Genomic DNA, 16230 nt, shown 5'->3' on the forward strand with positions numbered 1-16230 from the left:
AACAGGTGGTCTTGGGGGAGGGGAAGGAGGTCCAGGGAGGGTAGAGGGAGGGGGGCAGGGTTCTGGACACCTGGCTGATACCAGGATGTGAGGAGGTGCGGAGTGGCCTCAGGAGTGTTATCAGCCCTGCTACCCAGTATGTCCTTGATCAGCCTATGTGTCCCTGGAAGATAGGGTGGGGCATGGGGGTAGGGAGATGAGCTGAGGCCAGTGCAGACGCCAGGCTGAGGGAGTGACCTGCTATGCCCTGTGGAGCTGAGGCCCTGGGGCCTACGAGGGTGAGGGGTTGCTAGGGACATAGGATGGGGACCCCCATGAGAGGACAGGGGGACTGGAGGGAGGGTGTCTGTGTCCCAGGTCTGAGTGCAAAGCTCCAGGTCATCCATTTCATCTGCAGAGCTTCGTGGAGTCTGAGCATGCGTGTGCATCAGTGTCCCTGCATGTCATTGTGCCCGAGAGCGAGTCTGTATTCCCATGTCATGTGCCCATGTATCAGTGTCCCTGTGCTGTTCATGCCCCTGTGTCAGTGTACTCCTGCTTGCATCTGGGTGTGTCTGAAAAAGGGTCAGCGTCTGTACAGTCAGCCTGTGCTTCCTTGTGCCCGCCATGCCAACAGGGGGCGCCCAGTCCAATGCACATGCAGAGCTCCTAAAAGTGGAAACTGGAGGCGGGGCCTGGGCTGGGGCGGGGCTGGGGCGGGGCTGGGGCGGGGCCTGGGACCCCTCCTTCAAGCCCACTCTGTGGAGGGACAGGCTGAGGCCGGGAGGTTGGGGTGGTGGGTCTGCGTCACCACCTCCGGAGGCCTTTTCCTGTGGGGGGAGGGCCCGCCAATGCGGACTGGGCCTGTCACGTGGGCCTGACAGCTGGGGAGGGGGTGGCTGGTGACTATGTGGTCCTGAGGTGGTCAGCTCCTGGAGCAGCGGCGCTGAGACCCCCGGCCTGCTCTACCCGCGCCTGCTGCCTGGGCTGCTCTGCTGGCCCCACCATGTTCTCCAGGAAGAAGCGCGAACTCATGAAAACCCCTTCTATCTCGAAAAAGAACCGGGCGGGAAGCCCCAGCCCGCAGCCCTCAGGAGTGAGTTAGCCTTTTTGGGGAGGAGGAGCGGGTGGGGACCTTGGAGCAACAGGGGGACAGGGTGCTCCCTCTACTTGGGCGGCAGGGCAGGGGCCTAGAAGTAACATGCTGGGCCTGCGATGGGGGGCTCACGCCAGCTACAGCCCCCACCAGGCAGGACTGCAGGGGCCACGCAGGACCAGCCAGGACCCTAGCATTCGGCTCATGGTAGGAGTCCTTTGGGTGGCCATTGCCTCCCTCATCTGGCCCAGGGCTGGCTGTGGGACGCAGGGAGAAGGGTGGCGGTGCCAGGGTGGGGGCAACATTTGCTTGTGGGCTCTGTAGGATGGGGCTCAGAATTTGGGGGCTCTGGTGCTGTTGGATGTGAGAGCTATGGCACAGCAGAGTATCTAACAGGATCCCTGGTGTAGGGCCTCCAGGGCCCAGGGGTTGTACACAGTTTCATAGTGTTTATGGGACTCGGGGGTCTCCAGGAATTGACAGGTGTCTTTACCAGGGACTAGGTGCGTCTGCCACAGCCTGAGGTGGGCTACAGGGTCTGGGACCCTCTTCTGGCCCGCCCTCCCCCACCAGGAAGTGGGGTACCCGCACCCCCGCAGGCCCCGCCCCTGGCTGTGGTTTGGGTAGACGTTGTTTGTGAAAGCTCTGGGGAAGAGGATGTTGGGTAACAGGTGTGGGTGGGGCATGGCCCCAAATCTCAGCCCTCTGACCTCTGGCCTGTGACCCTCATGGAGTCATGTTGAAGACCCCCCAGAACCCCATTTCACTTTTGAAGAAACTGAGGTAGTACCTGGGCCAGAGCACCTGCCTTACCCCCCACACACCCACCCACCCACCTCCAGGAGCTGCCCAGGAAAGATGGGGCCGATGCTCTGTACCAGGGACCCAGCCTGGAGCCACTGAGTGTGACCTCCAACGCCAAGGCCACAGGCACGCTCAAGAGGCCCACAAGCCTGAGCCGCCATGCCAGCGCTGCCGGCTTCCCTCTGCCCGGTGCCAGTTCCTGGACGCTAGGCCGGAGCCACCGAAGCCCACTGACAGCAGCCAGCCCCGCCGAACCACCCATTGAGGGGCCCTGGCCCGATGCCGTGGAGGACATCTCCCAGCTCCTGGTTGATGTGGCCCGCTTTGCCGAGGGCCTGGAGAAGCTCAAGGAGTATGTTCTACATGATGGTGAGAGCCAGCAGGGACACTGAGGCCTGGGTGGAAGACTGAGGTAGATACAGATATCTCAAACCCGTGGGATCCAGGCAAGGTAAAGAGAAGGACTTGGGGAGGCTCAGAAGGGGATCACAGGGAGGGCTTTATGGAAGAAACCGCTGCAGCTAAGGCTTTCAGGGATGTGTAGGAGTTTGGTGGGAACTAGGAGGGAAAGGTATTGAAGCAGAGGAGACGTCATGTGCACTGGCTTAGAAACATGAAATGGAGTTGTATTTGGAGGAACAAAATTTGCTGGTATATGAAGTGTGTGAAGCTGAAGGTATTGAGGATGTCAGGGAGAAGGATCTTGGACATTATCCTGCGGGCAGTGGGGATCCACGGAAGGTGTTAGAGCAGAGGTCAGATTTGTGTGCTGGGCCGAGGTGGGCTAGAGGCAGGCTGAGGGCTGATGGAGAGTCAGAAGGGACAGGGGCAGGACAGCATGTGAGCTGCAGGAGTGAGCAGCTTGTGGGATGGCAGTTCCGTTTTCTCCTCCACAAGACTGACAGCCTGGCTTCCTGCTGAGTTATTTTCATCTGTTTCCTGTTTGTCCCTGGCAGCCCTGGCAGGCACCTCAGACCAGGCAGGCACAGCACCTTGTGTGCTGCCTGCTCCTCCCGGAAACCACAGTGCCAAGACCACACCAAGTGCTCTGACCAGCTTGCGTTGCCCTAAGCACCCATTTTATAGATGGGAAAACTAAGGCCAGGAGTGGGGCACTGATCTCCGGCTCACCCAGCTGAGAAGGGGTCAGGGCCAGATCCAACCTCAGCCTGCAGTGGCCTCTGTGTCTTCAGGGCGCTAATGAGGGGCTCTGTGTAGAGGCCCAGCCCCTTCTGGGTGGGAGTGGGAACCCCTAAGGTTATCTGGTCACAGAGGCAGGGCCTGAGCTCTTTCCTGGGGAAACTCGCTAATCTCGGTTCCTTTCCTATTCTGGCACTTCCTTGGAGGCCTGGTCTGGGTGGGGCTGAGTCCTGGAGGCGGTTGGGATAGGGTTGGGGACACACTTTATTATGCCCCGGGCGCCCTGGGCCTGGGAAAGAGACTGGGGCAGAGGGGATGTGGGTTTGAATCCTGTGCTGCCCCTGCTTGTCCAGCTGTGAGACCTTGGACCAGCTGCCTCCCTCTCTGAGCCTCGGGTATCTTATCTGTGAATCAGGGCAACTATATGCTCAGGGCTTATGGTTGCCCTGATTCACAGATAGGATACCTGAGGCTTAGAGTGGCTATTACCAGGTGTTCTCAGCGTTTTGTGTGTTGTCTTGGGGACCAATATGCTGCTGCATGGAACCCCGAGGTGAAGGGACAGAGCAGGGTGCAGGGTCCCCAGCCCTCTGGGAGCACGTGGTGCTTGGGGACGCAGCAGCTGCTGCACTTGGCTTGGCCATGCCAAGCTGAACATGTCCAGGCTTCGCTGGAGTCGGCTTCCCTGGCGTCAGCTTCCCGGTTGGGGGTGCTGCAGGGACCCAGGTGGCTGAGGCCAGGCAACACAAGGGGCGAGGGGCCAGGTGTGTAGAAGGAATGTCCTGGGAAGGGGCATGGCCTGGCCTTTCCCCAGCATCTTCCCTGGATTCCTGAAGCCTCTTTATGCCTCTGAGTTGGCGTCAGTATCAGGACCCCTTAGGTTTCAAGGCACAGGGTCATCCAAAGGGTCCTCAGTGCTGAAAAGGGTCGGGCCTATTTTCAGGTACCACTTATGTTCTGAGCGGGCCCACCAGGCACAGAGACAGGTCATGCCAACCAGCTCCCAGGCCTCCTGGGTCTTAGCACCTAGTTATCCCTTCCCCTTACATGCACTGCTACGGTTTTGTTTTTATTGGTGTGTTTTGCACACACTGTTCTGCCTGCACATGCTGCTTTTCAGAACATCTGAAGAGAGCATTTAAAACCACAGTTCTAAGATAACAGAGCTAACCTTGACCCCCTTTGCTCCATCACCGTCTAGGGTTCCCCTTTGCCCTTGAGGTAAAGCCAGGCAGGGTCCTTCTGTGTGGCGTTCTCATCTGTTCAAATATAGCGTAGGTGGAAAAGCTGTGTGATCCTTGAGAAATGACTTTCCCTCTCAGTGCTTCAGTTTCTTCATCTGCAAAATGGGAATGATGACAGTGCCTATGTCATGGGGCGGCTGTTGGGAGAGTGTGAGCTAACAGGGTGCTTGAGGCCTGGTATCCAGGCAGGCAGGGAAGGGGGAGAGCTGGATAGAGCCTTGAGCAGTCCTGAGGGGTTGGGGCAGGGGAGGGGCCAGGTGGGTGGCATGGAGGAGGAGGTACAGGGCTGCAACTTGAAGGACAAGCAGTTTACTTTCTGGAGGGATGAGGAAAGTGTTCTGGGCAAAAGGGATTGCCTAGGCCAAGGTCTGGCCTTTGTTGCCCTGGCCAGCAGCCAAGAGAGGGACAGTGCCTACCTGACGTCCCCTAATAAGCTTTGGGCAGCTGCCCCCTCCCACCTCTGCCTCAGTTTTCCCACCTGGGACAGGATCTTTGAGGAATACGTGGGCAGGTTTTCTCTGGGGCCATCCGCCTCCCTCCCTGCTCATACCTGCTCTGCCCAGCAGATCTCCTGGAGGCCCGCCGGCCCCTGGCCCACGAGTGCCTGGGCGAGGCCTTACGAGTGATGCGCCAGGTCATCTGCAAGTACCCACTGCTGAACACCGTGGAAACGCTCACAGCTGCGGGCACCCTCATTGCCAAGGTCAAAGGTCAGCTGGCCAGGACAGAGCAGCAAGGGCTCTCTGCTTGGAAGGGCTTCCTGGAGGAGGGGATGGTTGAAGTGGGTTTTGAAGGATAGCTAGGAGTTTGATGGGCACACTTGCTCCAATGATTTCCCTGGGCTCAGGGCCCCCTTCAGTTAGCTGTAGGGGTGGTCACATCCCAAAGTGAGCCAAGCCTCCTCGTCCTTGTCTCTGCCCGCCAGCCTTCCATTACGAGTGCAACAATGAGGCAGACAAGCAGGAGTTTGAGAAGGCCTTGGAGACCATTGCCGTCTCTTTCAGCAGCACGTGAGCGTGGCCCTGTGGGGCGGGAGCAGGGGTGTGTGGGGCCCTTGTACCTCTGGATACTGACAGCCCCCGACCCTGCAGTGTGTCCGAGTTCCTCATGGGTGAAGTGGACAGCAGCACCCTCCTGTCAGTGCCCCCTGGGGACCCGAGCCAGGTGAGCAGGGGTGGCTGCCTCTGTCCGGGGGCGGTGATGGTCTCCTGATGGGTGGACATCACCTGGGACTCAGCACAGGGCTGGACTCACCTGGACTCCCCCTGCACAGTCCATGGAGAACCTGTACGGACAGGGAAGTGAGGGCGCCCCCCCCAGCGCTGAGGACTGTGATGCCGGTGAGTCTGAGCCACACACACTGGGCGGGCATTTGCTTGAATGGTGGATGGAGGGGCAGAGGACTGGGACTGAGGGTGTGCTGGAGGGTGGAGCCCGGGCTGAGAGGCCACTCTGCAGGCTGCCTGCTGCCCGAGGAGGTGGACATGCTGCTGCAACGCTGTGAGGGAGGCGTAGATGTGGCCCTGAACTACGCTAAGAACATGGCCAAGTACATGAAGGACCTCATTGGCTACCTGGAGAAGCGGACTGCACTGGGTGAGTGCTGGCCTGGGGTGAGATCTGCCAGGGGACCCCCTCCCCTCACATACCCCTTGCTCACTGCCCTCCCCCCTGCACTGACTCCTCTGCCCTGCAGAGATGGACTTTGCCAAAGGCCTGCAGAAGATTGTCCACAACTGCAGACAGAGCGTCATGCAGGAGGTGGGGCCACGTGCCTGGGTGTGAGTCCCTGCAACTGAGAAGGGCCAAAAGGAAGGGGCTCCCTGTCTATGCTATGGTGGTGGCTGAGGGAACCCGAGGGAACCAGGGAGGGCTTCCAGGAGGGCCTGGGTGCTGTCCCACCCCTCTAACTGCCAACCTCTCCAAAAGCCCCACATGCCCCTCCTGTCCATCTACTCGCTGGCCCTGGAGCAGGACCTGGAGTTTGGCCACGGCATGGTGCAGGCAGTGAGCACGCTGCAGACCCAGACCTTCATGCAGGTGGGCTGCACCCCGGAGGTTGGGCTAGGAGGGGGGTTACCAGGGTCTCCTGCTCATGGCCCATCTCACCCCAGCCCCTGAACCTGCGGCGGCTTGAGCACGAGAAGCGCAGGAAGGAAATCAAGGAGTCCTGGCACCGTGCCCAGAGGAAGCTGGTACCTCGGGAGGCAGGCGGGTGGGTAGGGTGGGGCGGGCTGGCCTCTGAGCTGGTGCAGTCCCAGGCATGGACCTACACCATACTGTGGTGCCTCTTGTACATCCGATGACATCTTACTGAGCACCCGTTCTAGTCTCTTACACTCACCCCACATCCAGAGGTGTGCTCCACCTCAATCCACCCTCCTCCCTTTTTCCAGGCCCTTTACAGGTGCTTAGCTGTGGAGATCATGTGACTTATTTCACTAAATCTCTATTGATGGGTATTTTAGTGGTTGCTGTTTCAAACACCACTGCTGTGATAAGCCTGTGCCCTCTTTTGGATATGTGATCAAGCATTTATTTCAGATCTTTGCCTGAAAGGGCTGGGTTGGGATGTGAGTGTATGAGCTACCCCCTCAAACCAGAGCTGCACTTTCCCCCCACTCTGTGAAGCTCGGTCCATATCTTTTGCTCCCTTTGGATTGGACTGTGGTCTGTTTCTTATTGATTTGCCAGAGCTCTTTACATATTAAAGAACTCAGCCTCTGATGGTGTGTGTTAAGATCCCCCCTTGGCCTATTTTACTAGGTAGAAACCTGTGATTTCCAGCAGTAGTCTTTTCTTTTGTTAATCCTCACCCGAAGATATTTTTCCATTGATTTTTACAGAGAGTGGTAAGGGAGGGAGGGAAACATCCATGTGAGAGAGATATACCAATTGGTGGCCTCTTGCACACACCCCAACTGGGGCCAGGTATCGAATCTGCAACTAAGATATGTGCCCTTGACTGGGAATCAAACCCATGATCCTTTGGTGCATGGGCCGACACTCTAAGCACTAAGCAACACCGGCCAGGGCAATAGTCTTTTCTTTTATGGTTTCTGGGTTTTGTGTCTTGCATCAAAATTTTTTATTTAAAAAATTCCCCCATGGTTTCTCCTAGTACCTATACCAGTTCCTTACGTTTAAGCCTCTGAAGGTGCAGGCTGCAAGGTGTGGCCCCAGAAGGCCCATGGGTTTTGACTAATTGCCTTCCTGCCCACCCAGAGGGTACTTGACTTCCTGCCTGGGCGGCTGCACTGTTCTCTGTGAGAGGGGAAGTGAAAGAGAGTGTGCGTCACCAGCACTGTGACGGGGGTGGGTATAGGTGTCAGGGGCTGATGCAGGCCGTGCCTCGTTCAGAGCTTAGCTATGCCTCCGCTTCCCGGGCTGTCAAATGGGCACACCAGATGCCAGTTCCTCCTGGAGTCCCATTATAGGTGTCACCTCCTATTCTTCTACTATCAGTTCTTGGGCAGGTGCCTGTTTGCCCACTGGGCCATGGGATGTTACCATGGGACATGGGTGGTGGTGGTGCCTGACTCGGTGTCTGGCTGCTGGGGTGGGAAGTGGGGAAAGCCAGGACACAGCTCAGTTGAAGGACAGTTTGGAAATGGTCTCTTTGCTCCCACGCCCACAGCAAGAGGCAGAGTCCAACCTTCGCAAGGCCAAACAGGGCTACGTGCAGCGCTGTGAGGACCACGACAAGGCCCGCCTGCTGGTGGCCAAGACGGAGGAGGAGCAGGCGGGCACTGGGCCTGGGGCAGGGGGCACAGTCTCCAAGGCCCTGGACAAGCGGCGGCGCTTGGAAGAGGAGGCCAAGAACAAGGTGGGTGTGAGTGGGAGGCGGCAGTGGAGGGTGAGACCCAGTGGGGGCAGTTGCTGATGCACTGTGTGAAGTTTCCCACCTCCAGGCCTTTGCCTGGGCGGTGCATCCTGCCGGGAAAGCCCTCCCACCCTGTTCCGCTGGCTGGATTTCTGTGTGGGTCTTGAATCCCAGGCTGAGGTCTCTCTGTGCACCCCCTATGCCCCACCCCAGGCAGAGGAAGCCATGGCCACATACCGCACATGTGTGGCGGATGCCAAGACACAGAAGCAGGAGCTGGAGGACACCAAGGTGACAGCGCTTCGACAGATCCAGGAGGTCATCCGGCAGAGTGACCAGACCATCAAGTCGGTGGGTGCCAGGTGCTCCCATGCTCTGGCTGCTGGCAGGCTGCGCAGCTACCTGTGCAAACTGCTGACCTCACTGCCTGTGCCCCATCTCCGTCAGGCTACCATCTCCTACTACCAGATGATGCACATGCAGACGGCCCCGCTGCCTGTACACTTCCAGATGCTGTGTGAGAGCAGCAAGCTCTATGATCCGGGCCAGCAGTATGCCTCCCACGTGCGCCAGTTGCAGCGTGATGAGGAGCCTGATGTGCACTATGACTTCGAGCCCCATGTCCCCACCAGCAGCTGGTATGGCTGTGTGTGTGCCCTGGGAGCCGGCTTTGCACCTGAGATGGGGGTAAGCATGATGATGCCTCTCTGACTCCCATCATGGCTCCTTCTTCGGCTTTTATTCCCACCAGGTCCCCTGTCATGCGTGCCCGGAAAGGCAGCTTCAATGTTGGTGACGCTGCGGAGGCTGCTAGCGGCCCTCCTGATGAAGGTGGACCCAGCGATGGGCTGCTTGCCAAGGAGCGCAGGGGTGAGTCCCCAGTGGGGGTGGGTGCCTGGCAGGATTGTGTGGTGGGTGAGGTCTCCCTCCAGCCCTTCCCAGCCCCACTCAGCCCTTCACTAGATGCCCCATTCTGCAGGTGGGCGTGGACACCAGGTGCACAAGTCATGGCCAACCTCCATCCCAGACTCTGATGGCAGTCTGGACCCCAGCCCTGGCTCAGGTGAAGGACCTGCCCTGCTGGCTGGGGACAGAGCTCACCATGTGGCTAGGGTGATGGAGAGGGCTCTTGGGGGAGCAGCTGGCCAACCAGATGCTGCTCCCTCTGGGCTTGGGGTATCTGACAGCCCTATTTCCTGCTCAGGGGACTTTAAGAAGTTTGAACGAATGTCGTCCAGTGGCACCATGTCATCCAGCGAGGAGCTGGTGGACCAAGAGGGCAGTGCAGGGGCGTCAGCCTTTGAGCAAGGTAAGGGGGCCTCTGACCCCAGCAGTAAGGGGAGAGGGGGTTTAGACTCTGCCTGTGGGCCTGGTCCTAACCTCCCTGGGCAACAATGACCACCCTGTCCCACCCCCAGCTGACCTCAACGGCATGACCCCTGAGCTTCCAGTGGCTGTGCCCAGCGGGCCCTTCCGCCACATGGGACTTTCCAAGGCAGCCCGAACTCACAGGCTCCGAAAGCTCCGTTCACCAGCCAAGTGCCGGGAGTGCAACAGCTATGTCTACTTCCATGGCGCTGAGTGCGAGGAGGTGGGTGGGCCCCAGGGATGGCTGAAAGGTCCCATGCGGAGCACAGGGGACTCTTGGAGTGGCCATCTGGACTGCGCTTTCAGAAACTGCCCTGTGGGGGGGGGGGGGTCATGAGGGCTTCCGAGAGGAGGGGAGGGGGACCCAGGCTCTCTGCTCACTATGCCCTGCCCCCAGTGCTGCCTGGCCTGCCACAAGAAGTGTCTGGAGACCCTGGCCATCCAGTGTGGACACAAGAAGCTTCAGGGCCGCCTGCAGCTCTTTGGCCAGGACTTTGGCCAGGCAGCCCGTGGCACTCCCGATGGCGTGCCCTTCATTGTCAAGAAGTGTGTTTGTGAGATCGAGCGGCGGGCTCTGCGCACCAAGGTGACTACTGTGGGGACAGCAGCAGGGGCTTCATCCTAGAAGCACAGGGAGGGGAGGCTTGTGTGGGCTGAGGCTGACCGTGGACTCCTACAGGGCATATACCGGGTGAATGGGGTGAAGACGCGTGTGGAGAAGCTGTGCCAGGCCTTCGAAAACGGCAAGGAGCTGGTGGAGCTGTCGCAGGCCTCACCCCACGACATCAGCAATGTCCTTAAACTCTACCTGCGCCAGGTGAGCCCGATGGAGGAAGAGCAGATACCGGGCAGGACCCATGGCTGGCAAGACCTGTGCCTGGCAGGGGCAGGGCTTCTTGGGGTAGTGGGCTGCTAGGCCAGGGATGTGGCCAGGGCAGGAGCAGATCTGGTTATGGGTTGGGGTGGGACCAGCACCTGGCAGGGGTCGGACTGATGCTAGGGGCATGGCCAGGGAAGGACAGGAGGGGACCAGGCCAGGATCATTGATGACACCTACCCCCCAATCCCCACCTGTCGCTTGGCAGCTGCCTGAGCCACTCATCTCCTTCCGCCTCTACCACGAACTTGTGGGGCTGGCCAAGGACAGTCTGAAGGCAGAGGCTGAAGCGAAGGCAGCGTCCCGGAGTTGTCCGGATATGGCTGAGAGCGAGGCCGTGGCCATGGCTATGGTGGGCCGGTTGCGGGAGCTCCTGCGTGACCTGCCATCCGAGAACAGGGCCTCACTGCAGTACCTGCTGCAGCACCTGCGCAGGTGAGGGTCAGCCAGGCAGGGGTCCAGGGTGGCTGGGTCCAGGGAGCCACTCTCACCTGCTTCTGCACCCCTCGACTCCTCAGGATTGTGGAGGTAGAACAGGACAACAAGATGACCCCCGGGAATCTAGGCATTGTGTTCGGGCCCACGCTGCTCCGGCCACGGCCCACAGAGGCCACTGTGTCCCTCTCCTCCCTGGTCGATTACCCCCACCAGGCCCGCATCGTGGAGACCCTCATCACCCACTATGAGCTGGTTTTTGAGGAGAAGCCTGAAGAGAATAGGGGACAGGTGAGGTGGCAAGTGGATCAGGGGAAGGTGCAAGGGCCTGCTCATGGGCGGATGCAGATTGGGGAGGACCAGGAGGTGTCTGGTTTCCACAGGGGCAGCCTCCGAGGGGTCTTTTAAGAAAAGAGTGGGCTCAAATCTGGGGTATACCCCACTCAGTGCAGAGGCTTTGGCTCATCCTGTGCGCTGCAGCCAGCCCCTTGGCTGGGTCCAACTTGCTACTTTACCTGGCTGCTGGGTTTTAATTTTAAGCCAAGTTTTTGTTTCTGCAGGTTTTGGTGTCCAAGCAGCCCCCTGCTCTAGTATATATATTTTTAAAGTCTTACCTGAGGATATGTTTTTTTATTTATTTCAGAGAGGAAGGGAGAGGGAGAGAGAAACATCAATAATGAGAATCATTCATCGGCTGCCTCCTGCATGCCCCCTACGGGGAGATCGAGCCTGCGACTCTTTTCTTAGAGAAACATCGATGTGAGAAACATCAATCGGTTGCCTCTCATACACACCCTGACTAGGAATTAAATCCACAACTTTTTGGCATACAAGACAATGCTCCAACCGAGCCACCTGGCCAGGGCTCTGCTCTAGTATTCATCCCCTTTGCCTTGAGTCTTTGTCTTTAGGCATCTCTTGGGGTTTGGGCAACAGGTCCCTAGTCTCTAGAGGCAAGATTGGGTGTGGCCTCAGGATCACAGTGTCCTTGCTGGCTGAGGGTGTGAGGCAGGAACCAAACTGCCAGAGCCTGCTGCCCCTGCTGGAAGAGCTGTCAGTCATGCCATGGGAATGGGGCCCTCATAGCCTCAGATGCAGCGGGTGGTGACAACTGTTAGGGATTTTTAAAATGTAGCTAACTTACAAGACAGAAAGTGGAGCTTGGATGGGCTGGATTCCAGGCCCCTCCCTGACCTCTCTGCCACCCCTGCAGTATGGGGGTGAGGTGTTGCTCCAGGTACCCTACTCGGAAGCCAATGAGGGGGCTGCCTTCCCCCTGCAGGAAGAGGCTGAGGACGGAGGCCCAGGTGAGTGGATCGGCCTAGGGAGCTCAATGGGCGATACCTCTGTCTCTCCCTCTGTCCCTCTCTCTCATGTCTCTACCTCTGTCTCTCCTTCTCACAGACCTATCAGAATCCCATGTTGCCTCCAACGACTCTGACTCAGAACTGGAGGAGGCCCCAGAGCTGCTGTCCCCGGCAGAGGGGGGAGCCTTGCACCACCTCAGCTTCTTGGAGAAGCAGAGCAGTGAGGCCAGCGTGGAGGAGGCTGGGGACAGCGGCAGTGAGGAGCAGCTGGGACCCTCAGCTGGGGAGGATGGTGACTGGGAGGGGCTGTCCCAGTACAACACCAACCAGTGCAACAATGTAGCTGCGAGTCCGACACCCACCGTGAAGCATTGTGACGGGCATGTCATAGCAGGCACTGGCCTGGAGAGCAGGCCAGAGTTTGTCTAGCTGGGACCTTGGGTGGCCTGTGCTGTGGCTGGGGGCCGAGCACCACCCCGTTCCTGGCCCCCGTCACTGTGGATGTCCCCGGGCCTGGCCACTCTGTGCCGAGGCTGCAATGGCCCACAGTGGTGAGGGCATCAACAGCCACCTTTTCCACAAGCTCCCAGGATCAAGTCCATGGTCCATCCCATGCCCCTTTGCATGACCCGCTTGGCTGAGCTGGGGACTTTGCTCTCAGGAGTCACCGTGGGGCTTTGTGGAGAGGAACTGCCTGAGTGACCCCAACTTTCTGCTCAGGGCTGGCCACTCCTTGGACCTGCCCTGACCTATAACTTTTGGTTGCTGGGCTGTGTAAGGCCACTCTGATAGCCAGACAAATGTCAGGGACCAGATGGCAGAATCGGGTTTGGACATCTGGGATTTAGGTACATGGTGGGGTCTCCCTTTACCTGTGTATGTATTTTGCTTAAAATAAAGTTGTTGCCCAGCCAGTGTGGCTCAGTGGTTGAGTGTCGACCCATGAACCAGGAAGCCACATTCCAATTCCAGGTCAGGGCACATGCCCAGATTGTGGGCTCGATTCCCAGTAGGGAGCATGCAGGAGGCAGCGATAGATGTTTACCTCTCACTGATGTTTCTCTCTCTCTCTCCCTTCCTCTCTGAAATCAATAAAAATACATATTTAAAAAAACATTTAAAATAAAGTTGTTAATCTGAGTGGCAACTTGGGGATAGGGACACGGGGGTTCCTTTGCTTCCTCGCTGGGGAGGGTGTGAGGAAGGAAAGTCTACCCCAAATGGCCCAGTGAGGTATGTGAGCCCAGGGAGCCTTTGAGGCAAGTTGTGCAAACATGCAGATGTTAGATAACTACCTCACATAAACGCTGCCTCGGCACTATCCAGTAGAATCTTCCAGAATATGAAAAACACTCTTCATCTGTGCTGTTCGAGTACCAGCTGCATTTCCTTTTTAAAAAAATGTATTGTGCCAAAACCGGTTTGGCTCAGTGGATAGAGCGTCAGCCTGCGGGCTGAAAGGTCCCAGGTTCGATTCCGGTCAAGGGCATGTAACTTGGTTGCGGGCACATCCCCAGTGGGAGGTGTGCAGGAGGCAGCTGGTCGATGTTTCTCACTCATCGATGTTTCTGACTATCACTCTTCCTTCTTCTCTGTAAAAAATCAATAAAATATATTTTTAAAAAAATGTATTGAAAAAACTAAAAATGGAACTCTCATTTGACCAGTGACCCCACTTCTAGGAATATATCCCAAGAAACTAGAAACACCAATCAGAAAGGATATATGCACCCTTACGTTCATAGCAGCACAATTTACCATAGCTAAGATTGAGAAACAGCCTACTAGTAAGTGCCCATCAGCAGATGAGTGGATTAAAAAAATGTGGTACATCTACACAATGGAATACTACGCTGTGGTAAAAAAGAAGGCATTCTTACCATTTGCAACAGCATGGATGGAACTGGAGAGCATTATGCTAAGCGAAATAAGCCAGAGAAAAATAAATACCACATGATCATTTGTGGAATATAATGAACAACATAAACTAATGAACAAAAAACATCCAGAATCAGAGATGCATTGATCAGACTGTCAAACCTCAGAGGGAAGGTAAGGGTAAGGGGGAGAGATCAACCAAACAACTTGTATACATGCATATAAGCCTAACCAATGGACACAGACACCAGGGGGGTGAGGGCATGAGTTGGGGGGGGGGGGGCAATGAGGGGAAAAGGAAATATATGGAATACCTTAATAAAGAAAAAAAACCAAAAAAAGTATTGATTTGAGCCCTGGCCGGTGGTGCTCAGTGGTTAGAATGACGGCCCATGGACTAAAGGGTCATGGGTTCTATTCCTAATGAGGAGCACTTACCTGGGTTAGTGGTTCGCTCCCTGCCCCTGGGCACATGCAGGAGGCAACCAATTGATCTCTCGCCCCCTCCCACTCTCTGAAAAAATCAATGGAAAAAATATCCTCAGATGAGGGTTAACAACAAAATTTGATTTAAGAGATCGAGAGAAACATCGATTTGTTGTTCCACTTACTTATACACTCATTGGTTGATTCTTGTATGTGCCCTGACCAGGCATCAAACCTGCAACCTTGGCATATTGGGATGCTTTAACCAACTGAGCTACTACCCAGCCGGCTACCTGCATTTCCCATGGGTTCTCAGCACTTGAAATTAGGCCAGACTAACCTGAGGAACTCATTTACATTTCATTTTGTTTGTTTAGATTGAAGAGCCTCAGGAGGGTGGGAGCCACCATCTGGGACAGCACAGGGGGGACAGGTAAGGACTCCCCCAATGCATACTACCTCCCCACAGCCAGGTTTATACTGGAGGGCAGCCCAGCAGAGAAGAGCCCCAGCTTTCTTTTTTTATATTAACAGATATATAAGCTTTATTTGAGTGCCTACATAAATATGACTTGAGGTCAAACAAGAAGATTTTCCAAAGGGTTAAAGTGTATTAAACAATAGATCTTGGTCCTTCCCTTTAGTCTGTCTCTGATCAGTTGACTAATCTGCCCTCTCCAACCATTTTCACCAGACACAAAATCTAAAACTCTTCGGGTGACATTTCCCTTTTGTCTGGAAATCTCTTCAAGTGCTGCTCCCTACTCCACTGGAGGCAAAAACACATCCCTGGGCTCTCTTGTTTAAATTTCAGTGGTTTGCAGTGTACACATGAAGAACTTAATGTTAACACACAAAATGTACATGTATGCTGTTAACAGTAATTTTGCTTTAAGCTTTTTTCATTAATTATTTTTATTTTTATGATCTCTCCACAAAGAAGTTATGAAAATACCGTCAATATATTGAAAAGTCACTTTAAAATCCTGGGATGAAAAATTCTAAATATGTTACATCTTCTGTGATTTACAAATAACAAAATTCTATAACTCAGAGCTTCTGAATGATTTTGACAGGCATTTAACTAAGAAGAGTCAGAACATTCGATATTCAATTTTAACCCCAACTGAGTTTTTGAGAAGCTACATTTGTTGACAGTCACCACACACTGGCTCCATAGCCCAATGGCCTGACATTGGTACCAGTGGGCTATGGAGTCAGAGCGTGTGGAAGAGCCCCAATTTTTAATTCAGTGCAGAAGAATTAGGCAGAATCCACACTGTTGTAACAAAAGCAGCCAGGGAGCAAGGGCTTCCCCTCCTGATACAGAACAGTCCCCCAAAACCATATCACACCCCAGGCATAGCTAAGAAGTGGCCGTGACAAGTCAGTCAGCACACTGCAACAGCAGGCCTCGTCTCTGCGGAAACTTCTAAGAAAACCAGAAAAGGAGACCACACGCCAGCAAACTGCAGCCCGGTACCGTTTTTGGGCAAAGATTAGTTGGCACATAGCCACACACTCTTGTTGACATGCCACCCTGTATGCCATTTGTGCCCTAGAGCTGGGTTATTGAACTCTGAAAACACTTATTGTCTAGCCCTTTACACAAAAGATGTGTACATTTTGATCTACATTTTTTTAAAAAATATATTTTATTGATATTTTACAGAGAGGAGGAGAGAGGGATAGAGAGCTAGAAACATCGATGTGAGAGAAACATCGATCAGCTGCCTGCTGCACACCTCCCACTGGGGGTGTGCCCGCAACCAATGTACATGCCCTTGACCGGAATCGAACCCGGAACCCTTCAGTCCACAGGTCGACGCTCTATGCACTGAGCCAAACCGGTT

The 16230-nt window shown here is 55.7% G+C and overlaps 1 protein-coding gene across 2 annotated transcripts; it reads left to right on the top strand.

Annotated features, from left to right (window-relative positions):
• Positions 1 to 733: 733 nt before the first annotated feature.
• ARHGAP45 (Rho GTPase activating protein 45) lies at positions 734 to 13180 on the top strand. 2 transcript variants are annotated; one of them, XM_080672305.1, is made up of 23 exons: positions 734 to 1075; positions 1918 to 2248; positions 4830 to 4973; positions 5189 to 5273; positions 5355 to 5427; positions 5537 to 5603; positions 5722 to 5859; positions 5960 to 6024; positions 6193 to 6303; positions 6378 to 6458; positions 7901 to 8089; positions 8300 to 8437; positions 8534 to 8724; positions 8838 to 8956; positions 9066 to 9149; positions 9291 to 9395; positions 9505 to 9677; positions 9852 to 10040; positions 10134 to 10271; positions 10540 to 10766; positions 10850 to 11057; positions 11980 to 12073; positions 12171 to 13180. In XM_080672305.1, the coding sequence occupies exons 1-23, from the start codon at positions 986 to 988 to the stop codon at positions 12500 to 12502; spliced, it is 3372 nt and encodes a 1123-aa protein (XP_080528431.1). In that variant the 5' UTR covers positions 734 to 985; the 3' UTR covers positions 12503 to 13180. The 2 variants fall into 2 exon arrangements, with proteins under 2 accessions (XP_080528431.1, XP_080528432.1); XM_080672306.1 differs by lacking the exon at positions 9066 to 9149 and having other exon boundaries at positions 857 to 1075.
• The last annotated feature ends 3050 nt before the right edge of the window (positions 13181 to 16230 follow it).

This window comes from Plecotus auritus, assembly GCF_963455305.1.
Source record: "Plecotus auritus genome assembly, chromosome: 6".
Taxonomy (NCBI): domain Eukaryota; kingdom Metazoa; phylum Chordata; class Mammalia; order Chiroptera; family Vespertilionidae; genus Plecotus; species Plecotus auritus.

Coding starts and splice junctions, on each gene's coding strand:
- ARHGAP45 (XM_080672305.1), top strand. CDS start 986: ATGTTCTCCAGGAAGAAGCGCGAACTCATGAAAACCCCTTCTATCTCG. Junction 10,767..10,849: donor CTGCTGCAGCACCTGCGCAG/GTGAGGGTCAGC, acceptor TCGACTCCTCAG/GATTGTGGAGGTAGAACAGG. Junction 11,058..11,979: donor CTGAAGAGAATAGGGGACAG/GTGAGGTGGCAA, acceptor CCACCCCTGCAG/TATGGGGGTGAGGTGTTGCT.